This window comes from Simochromis diagramma, unplaced genomic scaffold (genome assembly GCF_900408965.1).
Source record: "Simochromis diagramma unplaced genomic scaffold, fSimDia1.1 OVJJ01000371.1, whole genome shotgun sequence".
NCBI lineage: Eukaryota > Metazoa > Chordata > Actinopteri > Cichliformes > Cichlidae > Simochromis > Simochromis diagramma.
Window position 1 is genome coordinate 5,304,110 of NW_024386920.1, and position 19,498 is coordinate 5,323,607.

The window sequence follows — 19,498 nt, forward strand, 5'->3', positions numbered from 1 at the left end:
GAGGAGCAAGATTTTGAATTCAATTCTGGATTTAACAGGAAGCCAATGAAGGGAAGCCAAAACAGGAGAAATATGCTCTCTCTTTCTAGTCCCTGTCAGCATTCTTGCTGCAGCATTTTGCATTAGCTGAAGGCTTTTCAGCGGGTTTTTTGGACATCCTGATAATAATGAATTGCAGTCGTCCAGCCTGGAAGTAATAAATGCATGAACTAGTTTTTCAGCATCACTCTGAGACAGGATATTTCTAACTTTAGAGATGTTGCACAAATGGAAGAAAGCAGTCTTACATATTTGTTTAATATGTGCGTTGAAGGACATGTCCTGGTCAAAAATGACTCCAAGGTTCCTCACAGTGTTACTGGAGGCCAAGGTAATGCCATCCAGAGTAAGAATCTGGTTAGATACCATATTTCTAAGATTTTCAGGGCCGAGTACAATAACCTCAGTTTGATCTGAATTAAGAAGCAGAAAGTTAGCGGCCATCAAGGTCTTTATGTCTTTAAGACATTCCTGCAGTTTAACTAATTGGTGTGTATTATCTGGCTTCATGGATAGATAGAGCTGGGTGTCATCTGCATAGCAGTGAAAATGTATGCTATGTCTTCTAATGATACTGCCTGGGGGAAGCATGTATAATGCAAACAGAATTGGTCCTAGCTAGTGATACGCGAATCATGAACGAATCGTTCAATACTCGAGAATCACATTACTGACTCATGAATCATGATTCACAAGCCCAACCGACTCACTGACTCATCCCTGTTGCTGTTAGCAGCAATGTATCTAGCTTATAATTAAAATTGTGGAGAAAACAACATCCAGTATCTTAACAAAAAAATTTCTCAGGACTCACTCACTCACTCACTCACTCACCCCCTCCCTCCTGGCTCACAGTTTCTTCACCACTCAGAAAGCCAACAATTTAAGGAGAGCATGTGGCTAAACATGTCACTCCTGGTCTGATTGGGGAGGGGACCAGAGAAAACTACAGAGTCTGACACTGTTTTGGCAAAGTTCCACACAGATTCAATATTGATTTTAGTGATCTCCGATTGGCGTAACCGGGTGTCATTACTGCCTGCATTTAATTTTCCCTTTTCATAATGCCAGATGTGTTGCTTTCATCACCGCTGTCTGGGAAATCCCTGATACTACAAGTAGTCAACAATTTAAATTATTGTCTTGAGCAGTGAGCTGAGCTAGATGATGCTCAGAGTGAGGGTTGGGGTTAGGAAAGACAGTTGAATATGTTTATTGTGGGTCAATATTTCAAACTGGATCACTACTGTTAATCTTTGTTTGCAGAGTCTTTCTTTGACTCTTTGAATCATTTACACTATGAACTATGAACAAATTAAAAGTCTTAATAGTTCTTACATTCTGTTTGTTCCGTACATTAAAGCTGCTCTCGTATCTCAGACTCAGAGTGATGTGGTAGTTTGGAGTTTCTGTTAACACATTTGGAAACATGTGATTGTGGTCTAGTGATTAGAGCTCAAATTTGAGAAGATCTCTCCAACTTATCCAAAGTACTATAGAATAGACCTGTCTTACAGCAACACTGTCAACATTAAACTCATATTGTTTCCACAGTGGTAGCACAGAGTGGGACATTTTCACAGTTGTATTATGACCATCACTTTGTTCAGACTAGCATCAGAAATAAGAATCAATCAAATTTTTGTTATTATATAACAATCTGGTGGTTTTTGTTAGAGTAGAAGAAGTCGTATTTTCATATTTTGGTGGGTGATAATTTAACGGATGCCAGAAACATGAGAAAGTAACTTCCCAGAGCTGACACTAGATGTCGCCTTTGTTGTTCTGTCATTAGGACTTGTAGGAAGTTGTGTGTGTTTTGCAGGGATCAGTGGACCTGTGCTCAGCTGATGCAAAGTTCAAATTAGATAGAAACACATCGAATTAAAATATTCTGTCTTTATTAAAGTCATACAGTGTGTATCCTTTGACATCATAGTACAGATGAAAAAGCTCATTTGCTCTCACCTGATGTGGCTCTAAGGCGATATTGAGTTTCTCCAGTAGGTGGCAGATCACACAAATAAAAGACTGGCAAAGTCATCCCTTACAAAAGTAACACAGGTCTGTCGTGGTAATGGAAGTCGACAGTAACGCAGAACTATTATTCAGGTATGTTTCAGATTAATAAACCTCAGTGTGCACCTGGATGAACATTGTCGTCCTTCAGTGTGTAACAACTTACTGAAGGTTAAACAAATGCTTTCTCGTTCGCTGAGTGCTGTCACTGTTTTGATTTTGTTCAGGTTCTGCTGTCACACTAAACTGTACAGACTTGAGAAGATGGCAGAAAGTGAAGAAAACAGCTGAGGGAAAATATTAATGATGTTAAATCCTAAAATTAAAATCTGATTTTTCTATTAACTGGGCGTGCTTCCTTCCACTTTCAACACTTCTCTTTTCAGCGGAGGCGCACTGCGCTTTTACGCACGAGTTTAGAGACACTGTGTCACAGAGCAGAGTGCCATGCAGACCTTCAGTGCATGGCGGTGTCTCAGGCACAAGTATCACTGCTGCTACAAGATGATCCTGCTGCTCGCTCTGCTTTCTGTTCTCTGGGGAAAACTGGGTCTGTGCCAGGAGGAGGATGGAGGCTTTACCTTTGATGGAAACATCCGCCAATTCGCCATGACCTCCAACACGGTTTACATCGCCACAGAGGAGAGGCTCTACCAGCTGAGCCACGACCTGACTCTGATCAACAGTCTGACCCAGAGGGGAATAATAAAGACCGGAAACCAGCAGGATGATGTGCAGTTTTACCGGGTTTCTGACACAGCTGAGGGGAACGCAACTTTCAGCATCAACGTGTTGTTGCCTTTTACAAGCAATGACTCTCTGATCAGCTGCGGTGTGACTGACGATAACTGCAGTTACTGCGAGGTTCTGGACCTGAAGAACATCTCCAAGCTTCTGTACAGAGAACAGATCCAGGTGGGACCTCTGAAAAGCAGCAGCAGGTCAGTCAGCTTTCTGGTGGATGTGAAGAAGAAAACTCAGACTGACACTTACATTCTGACCGCAATCCAACAAAACAGAGAAAAGCCTGAAAACAACAAGTGTGGTATCAATCAGAAGACTATCAACCTTCATAATACAGATAACAAACAGGGTGGAGGTATATTTTCTATAACTGATGGAGCTTCAGACACACCTGGGATCAAAAGTAAAGGTGATGTGGAGTTTGTTGACGGGTTTCAGCTTAATTCAATCATCTATCTGTTCTCCAACGCGCTCTCAGCTCAAACAAACAGAGTCCATCTCATTCGGCTCGAAGGCAAAAAAAGCAAAACTGATACACTCAAGTCTCTGCGGGGCGCGACTCTCAGTGTCTCTGACGGTGACAGCAGCAGACTTGTGGCCTCCTCGGTCATCCCGGGGGAGCAGCCGGTGCTTTGGAGCGGCGTGTTCAGTGTGGATGGAGGAGATACCGACACCAAGCTGATGGTGTTTGACATCAGTCCTGATTACAGCAGGAACACCGACAGCTATCCAGACTTCTACACCTCTGTGCCATCAAAAGTGACGGTGGGTCGCTGTATAACTTCTAAACATGTTCTGAATGTAGTTTCCACCTGTGCCTCCACATTTTCATGTGGACAATCATGAAAGCAAAATGTTCACAGAGAGGCAGATTACTTTATCACACAGTGTGGTCACAAAACTAGAAACATCAATCGATTCAGACTCAGTCTGCTACTTCACATAAACAGTTAATGTTAGGCTCAAACTTTCCCATAAAAAACACTTATATATATATATATATATATATATATACACATATACACACACACACACACATACATATATATATATACATATATGGTAAATGGCCTGCATTTGTATAGCGCTTTTCTAGTCCCTAAGGACCCCAAAGCGCTTCACACTACATTCAGTCATTCACCCATTCACACACACATTCACACACTGGCGATGGCAAGCTACATTGTAGCCACAGCTGCCCTGGGGCGCACTGACAGAGGCGAGGCTGCCGGACACTGGCGCCACCGGGCCCTCTGACCACCACCAGTAGGCAAACATGGGGTTAGTATCTTGCCCAAGGATATTTGGCATGCAGCCAGGAGGCAGTCTGGGATCGAACCACCGATATATATGTATATATATATACACATATATATACATATTAGGGGTGCAACGATACACAAAATTCACGGTTCGGTTCGGTTCGATACTTTGGTGTCACGGTTCGATATTTTTTCGATACAAAAAAAATGTTCATGCCTTTTTAATTTGTCATTTATTAAAATTATAAATATATATTTTAACTCAAAAGTACAGTTTTTAAATTTAACCCTAACCCTTGTGCGTGTTTTTTATTTTGACAGCGAATGCGCACCTGCGGACCACTTATGTGCAGCCCTGGTTATTTAGCTCCTCATATTGCAGCCACAGAAATTATTTTGTCCATGAAACCATAAAGCTGCACTTTCTTTTTGCCTTATAGTCTGATTTGTCATAACTTCTCCGTTTTGTGGTAAGCTTTTCTTTGGCTGTCACTTCTTCACCCTGACCTGTCTTATTTGGCTCAGCAGAACTAAAATATATATGCTGCTGGTTTTACACACGCACTCACATAAGCTCAGCGATTCTCTGCGCGATCAACCTCTCACATGTTTAAGCTTGCTGCGGGAGATTTCACTTGTCATGTTTGCATAGTAAGCTAACGATTAATAAGACGATGTCAGAGGAATTGGTGCACAAATTATCATCACTCACAGATCAGTGCTGTCGCTCTCTATACACAGTTCGCACGATTGCAAAGTGAAAGCAAAAAACAAGCGCAAATTCAAACGCGATTTCAATATGTCACATATTGACAGTGGCTCACCGATGCCAATGACATAATTACCCAGCTACATTTCTGAAAGAATGCAAAAGCATTGACATATATTTTTCCTTCCTACAATAGCCCGACGGGCAGGGAAGAGATAGATTTTGGTAGCCCGACTGAAAAAATCGCTAGCTCCGGGACGTCGGGCTAGCGATATTGCAAGCCCTGTATCTGATTGAGGAATCACTCATCTTTGGAAAAGAGAGTTTATTACAGAGAAATGTCTCTTTCCAAAATAAAAGCTATACTATCCGCTTCTTCTGGGCTATATTCTCAGCAGCATAAGGAGAATCATGTGCTAACAGCTGTCTAAATGACTCGGCTAAAGTTAGTAGCATGCTTGTTGTTTTTGTCTTTGCACTAGGATGATGGCGGCGTAAATGTGCAGTCATATTCGTTGTGTTCCCACTAGTGCTTTCAGGTTAATCTCGTTGAAATGACCTTAACGCCACAACACGGCAAATCTCCGTTAACGAGCTACCGCCGATCGCCCCGTGCATGGGGCTAGACGGCCAACACGTTAACGAGCTAACTGCGCTAACACACTAGTTCACACCAATGTAATTGAGCATTGCATGGCACCCCAGTAAACACCAGTATGTGGGCCCCACATGGGCTATGGGGGTTCCAAGTGGGGATGGGCTTACAATGGGCATCCAATCTGGGACCCACCTGGGTTAGCCAAGTAGGACCCACCTGAGCCAGCCCAGATGGGCTATGTTCTATGGGCACCATATGGGTAACATATAGGAAGTTGCATGAACAGGCAACTGAATTTAATGACTTTAGTTAAGTATAATCATTAGTCATGTGTAAGTATAAACATGAATTAAGATGAAATAACTGATAATAAATTATGCCAGAGGCAGCATATGTATATTTAATTAATAACAAAATATGCATATAAAATATATTAATATAAGTGAAATACAAAGAACAGATGTGACTTAAAATTGTAAGACGCTTAAGAAAATAAAATAAATGGTTCTACATTTGAGTGGGAAAAAAATTTCACTCCATGTAGGAGTGCTTTTCGAAATCTCGCGTTATTTCATGAAATATCACGAGGTTTTCTCAAACCCGTATCCCCATTCTGGAAGATTCTTCATTTCGCGCCCTTGGACAAAGCTGACAGTTAAGCTGGCAATTTTTGGATTAAGTGCATCTTTGAGCTATGGACTTATTTTCTGCACTAAGGGTAAGAACTTTTTGACTTAATTTGAATCCCTAAGTATAAATGAAATGTTTACAAAGTTATGATGCTGCAAAGTAATGTATGGCACAAGTGCTGGCGAAATTTTTCCTAGCACTCAAGCAAGGCTAAGCTAGTTGAAATGTTTAAGTAATGTTGGATTTAGCCAATTTTCACAGTTTGAAAGCACTGTCTGGTGTCCTGTATACTGCTTAACTAGCACCAAAATTAATGACTGCGTGTACTTAACATCAAGTTGTACTTAAACATTATCTTGGTTTTTCTCTATGATTAGTATTAATAAAGGACTGTATTAGACCAATTTAACGAAGTTCTAATTTTTTAGGAGGAATATGGGAGGGTATTTTCACTATCAGAGCAACCAAATTTACTTTGGTGTTGTCTTTATTAGCTTCATTCCTCACAGCTAAGTGAGGAGGGGTAGGCCATGGCCATGAGCAACTAGTCCCCAGCTTTTGCCCTTGTGTCAGGAGCATGCACAGCAGTCAGAGAGGCAGATCAGTGAGCACTCTATTTCTGTAGAAGACATAATCATCATTTTTCTTGCCATTGTTCTCATTTTTCCAGAAAAAGCAAAAAAAATATATATATATAGCTGTTCTTGATTTGTTTGGGGTTTTTTTTATACACACTTTAGCATGCAACTTTATATGTGTAGTTTTTTTAGTGAGAACTTCATCAGAAATACTGTACTGACTCTAGAATCTGCCTCTTACTGTTGTGCAAGCTCTGTACATGAGGGAAACTGATTATTTAAGCAGAACTGATCGGTCTTGTTAGGGCCACAGTGCCAACTCCTTTTACTATGATTGCTGTGGCCCTCCTTTTTTCCTTTTTGTAATGAGTATTTAGCTAGAATCTACACATTTATTTATTTATAAAAAAGAAAAGCAATTGCTCTTTGGATGTGGTTCTAAAGATCTGTGATCTTTAAGTGTTTGTCTGATGCCTGATTTGTGCATGCGCACTGTTATTTTAATTTGTTTCATTATGGCTTAAATTTGTTTTAATTTTGTGCATGCTCCTTTATCAACCTTCCTGCATGAACAGCTTGTGTGGTTATTGGCCAGGAGGGTTTGCAATTATCTCAAAACGTGAGATGTTTGTTGTTTGATTATGACTATGGCTACTTATAAATTGCATAGTCACACTATTACATTAATATGTTATTAATATCTGTATATTGGTTTGATTTTGCTGTTGGACAGTGGAGTGAATAGTAGCAAGGGTTATGTGTGATTTCTTTCTTTCTTTATTTTTACAGACTTTGACATAAGAAGCAGTGTATATTTCAAAATTCATTTCTATTTAAAATTTGATGCATGCCAGAAATATACTAGTAGGAATCTTTTTTTGAGTTTGTAACAATTAGAATTGTTACTTTATAAAGCGATGTCAGGGTCTTTTATTGTAATACAACAGCTTTTAAGGCTGGTGTAAGCATCACAGCAGATGTCTTTATAACACAGAAAAAGAGGAGATTTTCCTGGAGTGGCTTTTTAAATCAGATAGCCTTAGAAATATTCTGCAGTTGAACAAAAACGGAAGAAAACCATGAATCAATATATGAACATTACCTGATACTGCTGAAGTAAAGCAGAGCAAGGTTACAGAGGTTTTTTTAGAGGTTTTATTAGAGAACAAGCTGAGTTTTTTGCAATTTGGCATAATTTGGCACAAAAAAAAAAAAACAACTGACAACAGCGCTAAGCACTACCGTACACTGATGTATAATAAGCAAGGGAATAATGTGGAAAACATATTTCAGATGAGGGAAACTTTTCTTGAAGTACACTACGAGAGAGCTGTGCAGGAAGTGTGATTTTTTTTTTTTTTTCCCCCAATCGTGGTGGAAACAAGACAGCAAGAGGGAATTAATGACAGTATTTATCAAATGTGAAGCGTAGTTTGGATCTTCTTTTGCTGCTGGTTCAGTTAATTTTGGTTGGAGAGTGATGAAACCTGGAGCTTCAGAATCTGTGAGCTGTCTTTCAGAAAGCAATGGAGCAATTTGAGAGGACAAAGAGCTCAGAGGAAAATAGCTCAGAAAGTTGTTGAACATTTTAGTCTCGTTTCACAGGAAAATGAGTCAGAGCATCATCAGGACTTAATTTTGTACTCTGATTCTTTTGAGAATAAAACACTTGAGGAAGAGCACTATGATTACGATGAACATGCTAAAGATTATGTTTTCATGAAATTTCTGTTGATTAAAGAACTGATGAAACTTTGTGCTATGGCCAACAAAGAGCACCAGGTTGGGGTGTCACTTTGAACGAGCTGGGTGTAGGATATGGGGGTAATGCGCAAGCTTATTTATCTTTGGTTAAAAGGTCCCCGAAAATGCAGACAGTCTATGCAAATTCTAACTGATTTCAGCATTCATGGTTTCTGTCAGGCAATATTTGCCTTAAAGTTTTGCAAGGAAACCAAGGTCTCTCATTGAAATTAGCACGTGGAAAGCAACTGAATTGAGACAAGTTTTGCTTTACACAAGCCCAGTTGTTCTACTGAATAATATACCAAGCCAAATGTATAGATACTTTATACTGTTATCTGTATCTATAAGAATTCTTCTAAGTCCTGATTTGTATATTGATAACTGACTGTGATTATGCAGAGGATGTTTTGAAGCAGTTTGTGAAAGATTTTGCTTTGATTTATGGTCTTGACTTTGTTGGTTATAATATACATTCTCTAATACACCTAGCTCAAGATGTACGGAAGTTTGGCCCTTTAGACAGCATTTCCTGCTTCCCATTAGAAACCTTCCTGGGTGGAATTTATTTGGATTCTGGAAGCAGATTGGGAAAAGGGAAGCGGAAAAGGAGGTAATTATGTTAAAAACACCTTAAAAGCAAAAATTTATTATTGAGATTATAAGAAACAAAAACAAACTGACAGTTTCTTTAGCAGACCCTTGTTCCTCATCAGGTTCAGATATGATTTCAAAATGGCACTTTATAACTTGTTGACTTAAAAATCTGTTTTAGACTTTTTTTTGATGCCATTATATACATTAATGTTTTTAGTTTGTAGGACTAACCAGTACCCTAAATTATGTGTTTGGATTATTATTTATTTGTGTGTGTGTGTGTGTGTGTGTGTGTGTGTGTGTGTGTGTGTGTGTGTGTGTGTTTGTTTGTTGTATTTTGTGTTTGTTTGTTTGTTTGTTTTTTTAAGGCCAGTGATCCCGTCGAGCTCCGATGAGGATTGGGACAACACTGCGGAACAGCCAGAGACCTCACCACCATCAGCAATGGAGAATAGACATTCAAGTCAAACTCCCTTCCTGAACATCACTCATCTATTTGTTCAGCCACTACAACCCTCAACTCCTTCACCTGTGGTTTCACAACCAGTTCCAAGATAACTTCTACAAGCCACCAATACAAGCATGTTTGTACGTGTTCTAACCCTCCTGGAAGACATTAAGGACACTCAGAGGGTCCACAGTCGAATGCTACAGTCTCTCCTTACACAACGTGATGGACCAGTTGCTGCAGCATTACCCGAGGGTGCTGTATTTCCCATCCGGACAGTAGCAGATGTGGCAGCACTGGAGCAAAAACTGGCAGACCCTGTCTTCCTAAAAGAAGTGGTAAATAATAATGATGTAATAACAATATTCAATGATTAATGCCTCAATCAGTCTGTGTTTCATACTAGCAGTTATGATCAAGGAGAGTTGCTGTTTGTTCGAACATGGTCAGTGCAATGAACGAGTGGGAGGAGAGCTGAACAAAAGTTGCTATTTTTGTTAATAAAATAACTTAAATAACAAACATTACCTAGTTATAAGTTGTACAATGCCAAACCCAAAACTTAAGAAATTACTTTTGGTGAATCATTTAGCTCTTTGCATTCGCATCAGACAGTGTTTGACTTGGTGTGACTGATGGTACTACTGTCAGTAAAATTATTGTCCTTGCGTGTCCTAAGGTTGCTGTTGTGGCAGAGATCGGAGGGAGCACTGTTGATGAAGCCACCAGAAGAATGATGGCCTTCATTATGGACAATGCTCTTTCCAGGCAATATAACTTCGTTGGGCGCCATGGAAAGCGGGAATTTCGAGGGCTTAAAGTTTTTGAAGTGCTATATGGTAAGTTCATTAGTTGTAAGATATTTTGTTGATGTTTGAATAACGGATGCTCACTACAGCTGCAGTCATTCAGAATCAACTTTTCTCTCCACCATTGTGAGCGGCTGGCTTCGCAATAACAGAAGTTTGACTTGATTGACGCGGGAATGTTCCCAGTTAGCCTAGCGGTCAGCAAGGAGGCTGCAGCGCTGCATTATGGGATTTGTAGTTTGTATATTATTAGCGCCTCATATCGCCGGGCCATGTATAACAATAATAGTACATCTATATAAAATTATCTTGCGGGCCGGATATAAATGTACGCCGGGCCGGATGTGGCCCGCGGGCCTTGACTTTGACACATGTGGTTTAGATAGACTGTACAAATTGTGGAGATGAAACCATCAGCTCATGTTGTTCTGGAGGTTGGTGGCTGCTGGCAGGAATGACCACGTTTCTTTCTGGCTTGCAGCATACTTGAAGAAGTTTCTCACTAAACAGTTTTTTGGTTGCTCACAGAATGTGAATAAGCTCCAGGAACTCCAGAGCCAGCCTGTATTTTTACCAGTGTAATGGGTAACACACTGATTTATCTGATGGCCCTATTTTTGATTTACATGAAAATCATTGGCGCCCGCCTGGCACACACCTCAAGAAGTGGAATCTGGTTTCTCCTTGGTAGATGTAGCCCTTGTTACATTTTACAATTTTGTTTTGTGTTCATTATGAGGTGCTGCACCATGCAAAAAACTGGTTAACCACTTGCCTGTTCTAAGCTCTGTGCCGATCACTGAGACAGCCCACAACACCAGTTATTATTGTAACTATGTAGACGTCTTTTAAACATTTGTCTTCAATTCAGATGGTATAAGGTAAAATATTTCACATTAATTTAATTTTTGAGTGCCTACTTGGTAAATCATTTTGTAAATAGCTTTTCTGTTTCCATGAATACTCATGGTCTTCAAAGAGTTCAATGTAGGAGGTCAAACAACTTGAACAGCACAACCTCCAAAACAACTCCAGTACTATTGCAAATCTGATTTTGTTTGTGAAAATGCACTAATTTTTTATTTTATTTTATTTCTTTCAGGACCAATGGATTGGTGAATGAGTGAGAAGCTGTGGTTTGCTGCATTTGTTTTTCCTTTAAACTGTATAACATTTATTTGTTATTGTTTTGTGTATACTGTGGACATTTTTGTCAACATGTTCTCCCAACAAAAAAATGCATTATATAAAAAAGCATACTGTTTTAAAATTTCATAGTAATCAGTATTAATAAAAAAGATAAACTGGCTTTGTTGTACAGGTGATTTAAATTATAGTTTACTTACATTATCCAAAATTCCATCTGGGCAAACACACTTGGGGCCACCATGGAAACTGAGGACAAAAATAGCTGGGGTCCCAGGTTGGTAACCCAAGTGGGCCCCAAGTATCAGACCTGCTTCTATCCATCTGGGCCCCATACTCATTTGTTGTCTGGGGCTGATTTGGGACCCATCATTAACCCATCTGGGAAAACACATTTGGGGCCATCATGGAAACTGAGGACAAAAGTAGCTGGGTGCCAGGTGGGTAACCCAAGTGGGCCCCAACCATCAGACCCGCTTCTACCCATCTGGGCCCCATACTCATTTGTTGGCTGGGCCTGATTTGGGGCCCATCCGGGTCCCATCATTAATCCATCTGGGCAAACACATTTGGGACCACCATGGAAACTGAGGACAAAATTAGCTGGGTCCCACGTGGGTAACCCAAGTGGTCCCCAAATATCAGATCTGCTTCTACCCATATGGGCCCCATATATTTTTTTTGACTGGGCCTGATTTGGGGCTTATCTGGGACCCAGCATAAACCCATCTAGGAAAACACATTTGGGGCCACCATGGAAACTGAGGACAAAATTAGCTGGACCCCAGTTGGGTTTCCCAAGTGGGCCCCAAATATTAGCCCTGCTGCTCCCTATTTGGGCCCCACATATGTGTGTTGACTGGGACATCCAACATACTGTTTTACTTTAGTCCATGACTCGCTTACCTTCAGGGTCATACGTCACATGAAAACCAAAATAATTCCAAACGCCAGATCTGAATGAGAGTGGGGGAGGTCCATGTTGCAAGGAGAGCTTAACTTCTGTCTTGCTAGCTTGCCCTGCGCTCTTCCTTCTGACTATGCTGTCTGTGTTGAGCACTCAGTGGATCTGCGCTCGACAGTGCAGCCTAGGCGGAGTAGTCGAACGAGCGTTCCCATATATACACACACATATATATATATATATATATATATATATATATATATATATATTTACAGTGTTGGGAAGGTTACTTTTAAAATGTATTCCATTACAGAATACAGAATACATGCCCCAAAATGTATTTTGTAACGTATTCCGTTACGTTACTCAATGACAGTAACGTATTCTGAATACTTTGGATTACTTAATATATTATCATGCTTTTTACAACAACGTGAATGTACTATTGCTGTGTGATTTATTACTATTACTGAAGGTCCGCGACTCCGAACTGTAGTAAAGGGACCTCTGACTAATATGGCGGGTTCCCTGTCGGCTCGTAGCCGTAAAAATAGCTTTACTTTGCTGTGTGGGTCAACTTTGCTAGCGAGAGACAGAGAGAGGCGTTGAAAGGCTGCTCCAACGGAACTTATTGTTTTCGGAGGAAAACACGAACACAGTGTATAGTCGAGTCTTAATAGCTTACTTACAACTGGGCTCGTCAGGCACTCTTCTTGGCTGAAGTGGTTATTATTATATTTACATGCTTCCAGCTGCCGTTTTTCCTCGATGACAACTCGTACCTTTCCACTCCCCTTTTTCTCCCTCCTCGCGCTCACAGACACATAACGTGTATGGCAGTCCATTCTCCCTGCAACACGGACTACACTGCCCATGATGCTACATTCTTTAGAGCTATGCTTGTAGCATTCTGCCTGTTAGCTTAGCACAACAACAACAACAACAACGAAAAGGCGCTCTCTCACCCAGGAAACACACAGTCGCAGAGAGAGAGAGAGAGAGAGCGTCGCCCTGTAACCATGGCAACCGTAACGCTGCCGCCTGGAACAACAGAACGTAGCTGTCAAACAAAACCCAAACAGTCCTGACCCGCGACAAAATGAAACAGGAAAGTACCGCAGTGTAATCCATTTATTTCAACAAAGTAACTATTCTGAATACCACCTTTTTAAACGGTAACTGTAACGGAATACAGTTACTCATATTTTGTATTTTAAATACGTAACGGTGGTACATGTATTCCGTTACTCCCCAACACTGTATATATATATATATATATATATACATATATATATACACAAAATCAAAGAAATTCAAAAGTTTTACTGAAGACACAAGAAAAAGGAGTCTGAATTATTTAAGCTGCTGGTATGTCTGCTGGTGCATGTGTCAAACAAACTGAGTTTCACTGAATGATGTTTGACTTCATCACTATTTGAATATGTAGTTGAGAGCAGGGGTGTAGCACTGAACTCTGGGGCCTAAACATATGTGGGACCTTTTTCTGATCATCATCAGAAAAAGTTCTAATCTTAACATATCTACAATATCAGATTTGATGATCAGTGTGTTTGTTTCTCAGCCAAAGATCCTAAAACCTAAGGCAGTCCTCTTCAGGCACAGCTACATGACCTCTGTGCTGGCAGTGAGGCAGAGAGGCTGGATGGTTTTCTTCATTGGGACTGGAGACGGCCAGCTCATTAAGGTGTGTATGAAATGAAACATCTAAAGTACTTAGTTTACCAGCCTGATTTTAAGATGCCATTTCATCATCCTGAAATGCACTGGCTTCCTCACATGAAACAAACATGAAAAATAGTTCTGTCACCAAAATATATTTGTTGAATTAGCATCTATTCATAAAATCACGAACAACCATTGACCCAAGCTAAATAAAAACCAAAACTTTTTAAGAGGCAAATTATTCATGATTTTTTAGCTTGCTTATTTGAACTAGTCTCATTTTATTTCATTGTTGAAGTCTGCTGCAAACTGCAGTCACTTGTGGTCCCTGTAGCTTCTTTGTGTGCTCTCAGTCTCACTGTGAGTTCATCTGTTCACACACTGCAAGGTTTTGTTTGTGGAGTGGAGAGATGAGAGCTGTGACCCTGAAAGCTCAAAAAGCTTCAACAAGTATTTTATTGAATATGACGAGAGCAAGGTTGCATGTTCTCCCCGTGTTTGCGTGGGTTCCCTCCGGGTACTCCGGCTTCCTCCCACCGTCCAAAGACATGCAGCTTGTGGGGATAGGTTAATTGGATAATCCAAATTGTCACTAGGTGTGAATGTGCGAATGAAAGTGAGTGCGAATGGTTGTCTGTCCCTGTGTGTTGGCCCTGCAACCTGTCCAGGGTGTACCTGGCCTCTCGCCCTATGACAGCTGGGATAGGCTCCAGCGCCCCCCGCGACCCTGAAAAGGATAAGCGGAAGTGAATGGATGGATGGATGACGAGAGCAAGAGATAGAGAAACAAGCTGAGAGGGATGTTGTCATGGTTTGAGTTTTTCGGTCATATCGACTCTTTGATCACAGTTTGTGATTAAGTCGGAAAGTTGGTTTTACAGATAAGAAATACCGACTGTTTCACAACATATACAGCAGATATCAGCATGACACTGAATCCAAGCAGCACAAACACATAAGAGCTTCTTATGAACGAGGGAAAACTTAAAATAAACAGCCTTTCATTTGGAAGATAGTGGTCAGAGAAAAATAAGCAATTGAAATGTTCATTAAACATAAAAACATGAATTCTTATTTTCACAAATTCTTGTTGTCAGCTGTCTGTGGACAGGAACTATCACGCTGCCTGTCCCACAGTGCTCTACAGGACAAGTGATGATCGCAAAGTGTTTCCCAAATTACATCTGGATCCAGTGGGTCATAAACATGTGTATGTGCCATTTAGAAACCAGGTACTTAAATTATTTACTGATTATCTTAATGTCACATGTACCTGTGCTGCATTTTAAAGTGTTTGTTGTTCTAGATAAGGCGAGTTCCTGTGTCAAAGTGCAGCACGTACACAAATGTGCAGGAGTGTTGGTCTGCACAGGATCCATACTGTGGTTGGTGTGGCTCTAAAAGCAGGTGAGAGAAACAACATCTGCAGCTGATGTCTCCAAACTATTCTGAACTTGGTGATCATTTCTCCTTCTTCTTCTCCTAGCTGCACATTTGAAGATGACTGCACAGATTCAGACTGGCTGTCCATTCCTGATGAGTCCCAACACAAAATGATTTCCCACAAAGTTGAAAAGGACACAAACGGACAGGTACAGCTTACAAACACACTCGGGACTGTGGTCATTTGTGGCTTTCAGGTATTTCTCACACATGTTCTTCATTTTCAGATTTTACTAAAAATCCACACACACTTGACTGTGGGCCAGGAAGTGTCGTCCAACTTTACCTGTCAGTTCACTGCAAGGTCCAGCTCGATTTGTGCTTTGAATAACCCTCCTCCACAGTTCCCACAATGCACCTGCAACCTTTCTGATCGTACACTTCCTGCTGATGGTCAGTGAGTTTTCATAAATAATCCAACGAATGAAATACTTTGCAGTCAGACCTGCTTACTGATCTGCAACACTTCCCAAAAAGCAAAATAGAAACATTACAGAGCTGACTCTGACAGATGAAATATTCTTTACTAGTTGACAAATCTAAGCTGTTCGTTATTACAAACTGTTGCAACTCATTAAACATATATGTCTAAAAATTAGCAATTGAAGGCTATGACACTGATCGTGTTATTTTTTTTTTATTTAACAGGTCTGCATGTCACAGTGAAATTTAGACTTGGTTCAACACAACTGTCAGAACAGCTGAGGTTGACTAACTGCTCTGACATCAGTGGACCACCAAGTTCAGTCTTGTAAGTCCAATCAATTATAAAGATTATGAAGATGGATCACTAATAACACAACATTATGTGTCATCACCAAGTAAAATGTATTACTACTGAGGAGTCTCTTTGTTTTATGTTGTATTTTTGGACATTATCTTTTTCTTGATGATTTCAACACTAATATGTGATTGTTTCTCTTCAGGTGTCAGCAGTGCATCAAAGCTGGTTGTGGATGGAACACAAACAGATGTTCCTGGGCCGATCAAACAGAGATCAATGTAATAATTCATGCCTTTAGTTTACCTAGTTCAGGTTTTTCCTCATTAACATATTTGTTTAAATTTTATTTCGCTGATACCATTCTACATATGTAGGCTATTTTGATGTATCTTTTTTAAATCTACTTTTGGGAATAAGAAAGTTTATCTTATCATATAATTAAGTCTTCCACTTTAAGTTTATATTACTTTTGAGATTTTTCAATCATTATTAAGGGTGGGTTGGTCTAATGTTCAAATATCTATTGCTTCTCAAAAGCAGCAATATTATATGCAATAATATGTTAAGTGATTATGACAACTCACAAATACCAATTCAGTTGCTTGACAAAAATCGTGATTAAATTTTTTCCTTGTAAATAAGACAGAACTTCCATTCTCATCAGTCCTACATAGTTTCTTTAGACAATGACAGTAAACCTGCCATATTGATTCCCTCTGCTTCCTCCTGCAGGACAGCGTTTGCCAAAATGTGCAGTCTGGGAAGAACTTCTCTGTGAGTCTGAACCTCAGTCCTCAAACTCATTGTTCCTCTGACACCTTATTCGTGTTCAAAGCTTCCAACATCAGCTGATGGCCATGGATTAAAGCTGATCATTTTTTGTCTTACTGTCAGATCCCAGAGATCTCCTTCATCACTCCCAGTGTGGTGTCTTTCTACGGTAGAAACCACGCAGTGCTGTCAGGTCGTAACCTCGCTAATGTGACTGCAGTGAGGATGCAGGCCGATACTGACTGCACTCCAAAAGAGTGAGTCACTTTACACTAGTGATGTGTCAGTCGCGAACAAAATGGCTCTTAGAGCCGGATCTTTGACGTGAACGACGCGAGCCGGCTCCTTATTGCAAGCCGTGTTTTTTTGTTTTTCCCTTCTCTCACCCTCTCTCTCTCTCACACCATTTCTCTCTCTCTCTCTCGCACTTTTTTTCCGCTTCACTCCGCACGCGAGCCTTGTGCTTTCCGCTGGGATGAGGGGGGAGGGGTGGTAGTTACACTCGCAGTAGCGCAGGAACAGAGCGGGAGGGAAAGAGAGAAAGAGAGCCAGGGACAACAACATCACATTAGAAAGGTATAGTAATCATCCACAACTATTTTCAGTTGTGGATGTTAAAGGATTCAGAAAGTTTATTCATGTAGGCCCATATGACAGAGAATGTGCATCTTCTTTTTATTTTCATATTTTAATTTATATTTAATTGTGTTGTGGTTTGCAGTGTTTTGTGTTGTTTCATTTTAAATTTGTTTAAAAGGAAAAAGCTGAAAATTTAAATAGTTAAAAGTTGTACTGTGACTAGTTGATTTTTGTATTACATTTTATTTATTACATTTTATGTGGAGTGAATAAATAAAAGTATATTTACGGTGGCCCCCAGAGACAAAGCACATACAAACTCCAAAACACGTAAAAACTCCAAAACAAAAGACAACAGAAGTGCTCCAGGATGCTAGGCGCAGTGTTGAGCTTTTGTTACCTAGAGGCTACACAAGCCAGCAATTAGCAACGACCGGATTTGGTGTGTGGTAGTAACAGGCAAATGAACTTTTTTTTTTTTAATTATTTGAATATATATGAGTGCTTGTGTATAAATACACAAACAATACACATATGCTTTCATGCTTTCAATTGTGTAATATAAGTGATCTAGGTAGCTCTGTTTTGGAAGTTCAGTTAACGCTAGAAATGTGTTTTGGAGTTTGTACGTGCTTTGTCTCTAGGGGCCACCACATATATTTATATATAAACATATATAAATAAAGCCACTTTTTTTTTTTACATTAGTAATTCCTTTTGTGCATAATTTTATATTATTGTTAATAATAAATAAATTAAAGCAACAAAACAACCTGAAGAGCTGGTTCGGAGCCGAAAGAGCCGGCTCTTTTTAGTGAGCCGAGCCAAAAGAGCCAGTTCTCTAAAAAGAGCCGGAAATCCCATCACTACTTTACACACAACTAATGCACAACTGATAGTTTGTGCTTTGGATACAAAGCACACAGTAAAATCTAGAGATTATTCCAGGGAAACACCACTCATACTGAAATATAGATTAAATGTTTGAAGTAAAAACAGCACAAATGTTTTCTCAGCATTGTTCTCAGACAGACCAACTGAGAGTAAACCCTGAAACTAAAGCTCACTGTCCTATTTTAGGATTTAAGGAATTTAACGTAAATTATTTTCACTGTTTTGTTTTGGGGTTTCTTCTGTTTTAATTAATGATCTTCTTCTTCGGGCTTTTGAGGGTTTTTTCTTTTATCACAATAAAAGTAACTTTGAAAAAACTACAAAACACATACTTTGGTAGTTTAGACTGTCATTTCCCATATGGAAAAGATATATATAAATCTTATAAAGTTTGTATCTGTCTTGTGTGAAACTTGTATGAAAAGCATATAAGTGTGAAAACAGATATAAGATCCCTTGAAAAATTATATAATGAAACTTGTATGTTTTGGATACTTACCGTATTTTCACGACCATAAGGCGCACTGTGCTAAAAGGCGCAGTCTCAGTTATGTGTGCCCTTACTGTATTTAACACACACATAAGGCGCACTGGACCATAGGGCGCATACAAGTACCGTATGCGTATTTAAAAATAAAGCGGGAGCAAACCTGAATTCGGTACCTTACTCACATTTCTATTGCCGGTAATCGTCATCATCAACAACACACAAGCATACAAGTGTGCATATTTAAAAATAAAGCAGGAACAAAACTGAGTTTGGTACTCACATTTTTATTACCAATAATCGTCATCATCAACAACACACAAGCATACAAGTGTGCGTATTTAAAAATAAAGCAGGAGCAAAACAAAGTTTGGTACTCACATTTTTATCATCAATCAAACCCATCGAAGTCCTCATCCTCTGTGTCTGAATTGAACAGCTGCGCTAAATCTCCATCAAACATGCCAGGTTCACTGTCTTCACCGTCAGAGTCACTTTCCGTGCCGTGCGGCTCCTCGGAAACGATGCCGGCTTTTGCGAAAGCTCGAACAACAGTGCCAGCAGACATGTTAGCCCAAGCATCTACAATCCATTGGCAAATTGTGGCGTAACTCGCCCGGCGCTGCCTTCCACTCTTAGTGAAACTGTGGTCTCCACCGGTCATCCATCGCTCCCAGGCCGCTCGCAGCCT

General features: G+C 40.0%; 1 protein-coding gene and 1 long non-coding RNA gene across 4 annotated transcripts in view; both read left to right on the top strand.

Annotated features, from left to right (window-relative positions):
• The first annotated feature begins 2,073 nt into the window (after positions 1-2,073).
• plxnc1 (plexin C1) overlaps positions 2,074-19,498 on the top strand; it is a 43,899-nt gene continuing 26,474 nt past the window's right edge. Inside the window, exons 1-11 of one of the 3 annotated variants that reach the window (XM_040036691.1) lie at positions 2,074-2,151; positions 2,286-3,567; positions 13,809-13,931; positions 15,007-15,141; positions 15,216-15,316; positions 15,396-15,501; positions 15,580-15,745; positions 16,001-16,103; positions 16,279-16,354; positions 16,809-16,850; positions 16,971-17,104. In XM_040036691.1, coding sequence (XP_039892625.1) covers positions 2,506-3,567; positions 13,809-13,931; positions 15,007-15,141; positions 15,216-15,316; positions 15,396-15,501; positions 15,580-15,745; positions 16,001-16,103; positions 16,279-16,354; positions 16,809-16,850; positions 16,971-17,104 — 2,048 coding nt within the window. In that variant the 5' untranslated portion in view covers positions 2,074-2,151; positions 2,286-2,505. Of the gene's footprint in view, positions 2,152-2,173; positions 3,568-13,808; positions 13,932-15,006; positions 15,142-15,215; positions 15,317-15,395; positions 15,502-15,579; positions 15,746-16,000; positions 16,104-16,278; positions 16,355-16,808; positions 16,851-16,970; positions 17,105-19,498 lie in introns of those variants that run through there. The other 2 variants (XM_040036692.1, XM_040036690.1) reach the window with 2 other exon arrangements.
• On the top strand, positions 5,452-11,586 carry LOC120736509. Its single transcript, XR_005696519.1, has 4 exons — positions 5,452-8,935; positions 9,288-9,705; positions 10,047-10,206; positions 11,279-11,586. It is a non-coding gene; the product is annotated as an uncharacterized LOC120736509 (long non-coding RNA).